Source organism: Oenanthe melanoleuca, chromosome 1 (genome assembly GCF_029582105.1).
Source record: "Oenanthe melanoleuca isolate GR-GAL-2019-014 chromosome 1, OMel1.0, whole genome shotgun sequence".
NCBI lineage: Eukaryota > Metazoa > Chordata > Aves > Passeriformes > Muscicapidae > Oenanthe > Oenanthe melanoleuca.
Window position 1 is genome coordinate 98,012,157 of NC_079333.1, and position 6,000 is coordinate 98,018,156.

The following is a 6,000-nucleotide window of genomic DNA, read 5'->3' on the forward strand; positions in this document are numbered from 1 at the left end:
TCCCAGAGGTTTCTTGTTTTGTTTTCACTCTCAGAAGGTCTCTGGGACACTTGAGGTAAATGCATCCCCTGCACAAAAGGTGAAGCAAAAAAGGTGTAGCTCTCAAATTGGAAGCAAATCTTTGGGATTTGGAGGGAGAAAATAACATGGCAGCTGTTTAATAATGTAATTAGTGATGTATTCTAACAAAAGTGCCTCCTTAATCTCCTGAGAAGGCTGAGGTTAGCTGGTTCCTCTGCCAGTGGGAGTGAGCCCACCAAAAGGAGTGAAAATGGGAGTTTAAATTTCAGTGGAGCCTGGAGATTTCAGTGTGACTGTGCCTTGTTCACTTCCTGTCACAGGCTTGGCAGCAGCTTGGCTTTCTGGGATTTGCAGAGGTGGTACTTCTGTTCCAGTGCAGGGCTGATTGCAGGGAGAGGAGTGGGCGTGTGTGAGAGGAGTTGCACAGCCAAGGAAAGTGCGTCACTAAACAGTAAAGGGGAGAGTGGGGAAATGGAGAATTCCATCAGGGTGGCAGTGGTGCCCATCAGTCAGGATGAGAAGTCTACAGCAGCAGAGTTGAGCCTGTGAGGTGTCTGAGGCACTGGCAAAGACCAGAGGGCCCCCAATGAAGAGCTTTGATCCCTGAAAATTATGGCCTTGTCAACAGATGACAAAATTTATTAACTATCCTTCCATAGGCAGTTCTGTTCACTCATAGCCCCACATGAAATCATGGGCTCCCCTGGTACCTCACTGAAAGACAGAAACCATGCAAGGTTGAGCTTTAGCAGAAAAGTGAATCACAGAAGTGCAGGGACCTCCACTGAAAACTGCTGGAGGTTATTCCATATATTTAGAGCAGATTTATGAGAAGTGTGTGCCTAGAGATTCTCTGTATTCAGAGAGCAATGTGTTAGCCAGCTGGGCTGCAGTGGTGACCTTCTGCAGGGTTCTAATTCAGTACCATCTTCCTGAATCATCAGTTTACACAGACCAATCATCTCTTGATCCATGCAAATACCAATGGTAACTTTCTCTCTGGTCACTTTTTCACATAAGTACCTTGTGATCTTATGATCTTGGTTTATAAGAGGGAAATAATGGAAGGATGAATTGCTTAACAGAGCCAGGAGGTGATTACACTTAGTACATCACAGAGCTTGGTGCATGCTCTTTTCAACAAGGGACAACACAGTATGGGAAATCCCACCAAATTTTCCTGAATGCCAAGAATTCAAACAGTTCCTGACCTGTTGGAGTTTCACCAACTCAGCTGTAATCTTCATCTCTCTATCCTGAGAAAATGTAGAAGTAGTTACAAATATTTACTGCATTCTAAGAACTGAGGACAAAGCACAAAAAGTTCAGAGACTTCCTATGGAAAGCAGAATAGTGAAAAATATTAACACAACATTTACTAGACAGATGCATTAATTATCTCCAGAACTGAATGCAAATAGCTTTGCAATCACTTGAAGACAGCAGGAGCTTCTTTGTTATAAAATTCAGTGTCTGTATATTCTTGCATTTGGAAGATAGGGTTCTCACCAGATTTAGATCCCATGTGTTGCAGTTTGTGCATCTTTATTTCTGTTCCTGAGTTACAGAGTTGTTCAGACTTGTGTGGGGCAGGGGACAAAAATACATCTTCAGAGAAGAGACCCTGCTTTTCAGCAGTATGTGGGAACTGCAACCTGGCAGTGCAATCAGAGGAACAGGAAAGATGCAACTCAGCAGCTGAATGAGTGTGAAAAACAACTTGTGTTGGCTGCTGGTCTGAGGTCACCTGCAAATCCTATTAGACCACATTTTCTACTTAAACAAAGCATTACCAGATGTCTTATTCTTCCTTAACGAGACAGCCATGTTGTAACAGCATGACTTGCATACAAATCCACCAACTTTAAAACAGAAAATATGTTCTAAGCCTGGCTCTATATCTAACAGAATACCTCAGATGCTTTATGGTGCCAAGGGTTTCACCAACACCTACAGGAAATCAATCAAAGGCTCCAGCAGAAGGCTGAGGGAGGGGAGATGTGTGTGTAATCTCATTGCCGCCTACTGAGAGCCATTGAGAGCCCAGCAGCACCTTCAGCATTTCTCTGGAGAGTGTTAAGGGCTTGGGGTGTGTTTGTGTGACGCCCACTGCCCTCTCCCCACCATGGTGAACAAGGCACCTTGCCCTCTTTACAGCTTTCCCAGCCTCAGCAGCAGTGAGACATTTAAGGGACTTGTTTTTCTTCCCTCATCTTTCCTCTTCAGGAAATCCTGTCCCCTTTTTGTCGTGCTGCTCCTGGTGACATCACCGAGTCAGTGGCAGGGTGTGGGGGAGGCAGCCCCAGCCGTGTGGAGGTGAAGTGCTGCTGTGTTCAGAGACCTGTCAGTGTTCTGCTGCCTGAGCCAGCCTGTGTGCTGCCCCACAGTCCTGTGCCTCTGCTGGGCAGTCCCAGGGCTGTTCCCATCTGCCCAGGGCACATTCCTGTGCCTCTCCTGTGTCCTGTGCCTCTGCTCTGCCCTGTGCCTCTGCTGTGTCCTGTGCCTCTCCTGTGCCTCTGCTGTGTCCTGTGCCTCTCCTGTGCCTCTGCTGTGCCCTGTGCCTCTCCTGTGCCCTGTGCCTCTCCTGTATCCTGTGCCTCTCCTGTGCCCTGTGCCTCTCCTGTGCCCTGTGTCTCTCCTGTATCCTGTGCCTCTCCTGTGTCCTGTGCCTCTCCTGTGTCCTGTGCCTCTCCTGTGCCCTGTGTCTCTCCTGTGCCTCTCCTGTGTCCTGTGCCTCTCCTGTGCCCTGTGCCTCTCCTGTGCCCTGTGTCTCTCCTGTATCCTGTGCCTCTCCTGTGTCCTGTGCCTCTCCTGTGTCCTGTGCCTCTCCTGTGCCCTGTGTCTCTCCTGTGCCTCTCCTGTGTCCTGTGCCTCTCCTGTGCCCTGTGCCTCTCCTGTGCCCTGTGCCTCTCCTGTGCCCTGTGCCTCTCCTGTATCCTGTGCCTCTCCTGTGTCCTGTGCCTCTCCTGTGCCCTGTGCCTCTCCTGTGCCTCTCCTGTGTCCTGTGCCTCTCCTGTGCCCTGTGCCTCTCCTGTGCCCTGTGTCTCTCCTGTATCCTGTGCCTCTCCTGTGTCCTGTGCCTCTCCTGTGCCCTGTGCCTCTGCTGTGCCCTGTGCCTCTCCTGTGTCCTGTGCCTCTCCTGTGCAGTCCCAGGGCTGTTCCCATCTGCCCAGGGCAGCAGTCCCCTATCCACACTCCCTCTGAGGCTCACCTTGAGCAGTGGGTGCCTGTCCCAGGGGCTGAGCCCTGAGGAGCACCAGCCAAGCAGATCCCAGCAGTGTGGGGAGGGAGGGCAGGACAAACCCCCTGGCACAGGGTTTGTGCTCACAGAGGCCATGTTGCCATCCAGGTTCATTAGAGGCACTTGTGGTTCAGTATTTAACCTTAGGGCTGAACTGAAATGCTGTATTTTGCCTTGGTGGGGAGTTTCTGTGTTTTGAAGCCATGGATTTTGATGGCAAGCCTGGATGTGGTAAATTTAGATGGTGTGGAGTCAAAGTGCTGGCCTGGTTCTTTAGCAAGCCATCCCTGTCCTAATCCCCTCTGTGCAACCTTGGCAGTGCTGCTGGGAAACAGCACCTGAGGAAAGATCCCATCCCCTTTGCCTTGCATAGCAAGAGAGAAACAGGTGTCAAATACTCCTGTGTGAGACCAGGAGGGAGTTTTCCCTTTGCCTTTAGCAAATCACCTCCCTTCCACAGCTGTCAGTGTGGTGGGCATCAGCATTCAGCAATAGGAGCTGACAGAGAGACCCCAAACTTCTAATCTCATTGCTGCATAGACTCCTTAAGAAAGGCTGAAAAGACCACAAAAGATTTTAACCACTCTAATTATTCAGGTACTGAATGCTTTGTCTTTGAGCCCATTAGATGTTTTAATAAGAAAGAAAATTACAAGAAAAAGATAAGCATCTCATTTCTATTGTATTTCAGTCCTGGCTGCCATTGACAGTGATGAACCCAGCTCCAAGCAGGGTAGCACAGGATGGAATGATTTAGGGAGCTCTGTGCAGACTCAAAATACTTCCATTGATAAAAAGTCTCCAACCCTTCTTTACTTCCATATAGCTTAAAAAAAAATTAAATGTGTAATTCAAAAACAGCTGCCCTCTAAAAAGGCAAATGAATTAAACTGAGGAGAGATGAAGGAGGGATGAATTGCTTAGCTGCCAATTGCAAAGTTCTTGGATTGTAGAAAGGTCTGTACAAATGCAAACACTTTTTGTGATGGGGTGAGGGGATTTGGGTTTCTGGAGTTCTTGCCTGAGCCTGAGGAGAGTTCTTGCCCTACTGCATAGTATGGGCTTGAATGGGAGGTGGCCTCAGGTAGCTCTTGATGGACTAAAAATGTCACTTCTAAACACAAACTCTCTTCTCTCTTGGTGGCTGATAGAAATGCCTCTAATCACTGAGGACACTGAGGTTCTTTTCTTAAGGGCACTTCATGGGTGGTAACTTTCAGCCAGTAGAAATGACTGTCTTGGAGCAGGGTCAGTCACAGGGTAAAGCGAATGCTTGGAACCAAGCAAGAGCTTCCAGGAAAGGCTCTTGAGGACACAGGCACCCTGAGCCAGGAAAACAGGCACCACTGGGAATGCCCAGGCTGGCTGGGGGATCCCAAGGGCTCTGGAAGCAGCCAGGGGGCCATGCACAGGCAGGAACGTGTGTGTGTGTGTGTGTGTGTGTGCAAGGGACAGAGCTAAGGGACACAGCTCACACTGTCCCAAGGGCTGCCCTGCCAGTCCTGATCCCCACTCTGCTGATCCTCACTGCACTGGGCTTACAAAGCTTGTAGGGAGTCCAAAGAGTTTCCTCTGGGAAACATTGTGTGAAAGGTTGAGGTGTTTTTATGTTTTCTAAATGAAGAATTTCAAATGCTCGTATCAGAGTAACACTTCATCCCCAGCTTTTGCTTGGTTTTGTTTTTAAAGAAGCAAAACCTTTTTTATTTTTACTTTTAAATGCTTTCAATACTGGTTAGAACAAATATTTTAAACCTATAATAAAGAAATACTTCTCATAGTTATGTATTTTGATACATTATATAATAAATATTAGTTTTTTAAAACCAAACTATAATGCAAACAGCTCATTTTTGGTTTGCCATGCTGCCAGGTCATGGTGGTGCTCTTATTTTTAGTCTCTAGTCTGCTGCTGAGCCTTCAGGTAATAGTAAAGTAACAGACTAGCATAAGTGACAGCACTGCTGACCATTGAAGAACAGCTGAGTATCAAAAATAAGAGACAAAAATAAGAGGACTTTCCTAGGCAGGAAAAGGACATGTCATTCCAGGGCCACCATCACGAATTCCTGAGTGCTGTTATCAGCACTTTCAGTCTGAGATGTGATCCCTGATGGGTTCCTTAGCAGGAACCTCCTCTCCTTGTAACAAGGAAATCAGAACTATAAAACTGCAATACCAGAAATCTGATTTCTGGTAATAAGTCACTCTAATATTATTGCACCTTGCACTGTTTCTCTTTTTTCCCTCTTCCTCTGCCTGTCAAGATTTTACATTCTTGAAAGTTTTTCCCCTTTCTTCTGAAGGCAGTAGCAGGAAGGAGCAGCACTCTTTTCTGGAACCTAGGAGGTGTGAAATATTCTCTTTATGGTCTGGTTAAAGCTGTTAAAGCATTTTGCAAAGGTTTTTGATAGGTCTTCATGTAATCACATTAACGATACATTGTTGCTTTCTCTATTTCTTCCTCCTTTTTTTTTTTTTTTTTTTGTTTTCCCCTTTGTCTCATTACAGTTGAAACTGTAGAGGAAAAAACAGCAGACTCCTTGCAAGATTTGTGCAGAGCCTTGGAGCAGGCCAGCCTGTCTCCTTTAGGAGAGCACCGGATTTCCACTAAGCTGGAATATAAGAAATCTTTTATAAAGAGATGTAGCGATCCAGTAGTCAATGAAAAACTGCACCAGCTGCGAATTCTGAAAAGCACTTTAAAGGTGAGATAAAACAGGGAGGAGAAGTCCTGC

The 6,000-nt window shown here is 46.9% G+C and overlaps 1 protein-coding gene across 4 annotated transcripts in view; it reads left to right on the forward strand.

The window, feature by feature from the left end:
* The window catches only part of CNKSR2 (connector enhancer of kinase suppressor of Ras 2), a 216,351-nt gene that overhangs the window by 192,969 nt on the left and 17,382 nt on the right, over nucleotides 1–6,000 (forward strand). For all 4 annotated transcript variants that reach the window (XM_056498623.1, XM_056498634.1, XM_056498644.1 and 1 more), the window contains one exon: nucleotides 5,774–5,970. In XM_056498623.1, coding sequence (XP_056354598.1) covers nucleotides 5,774–5,970 — 197 coding nt within the window. The remainder of the gene's footprint in view (nucleotides 1–5,773; nucleotides 5,971–6,000) is intronic.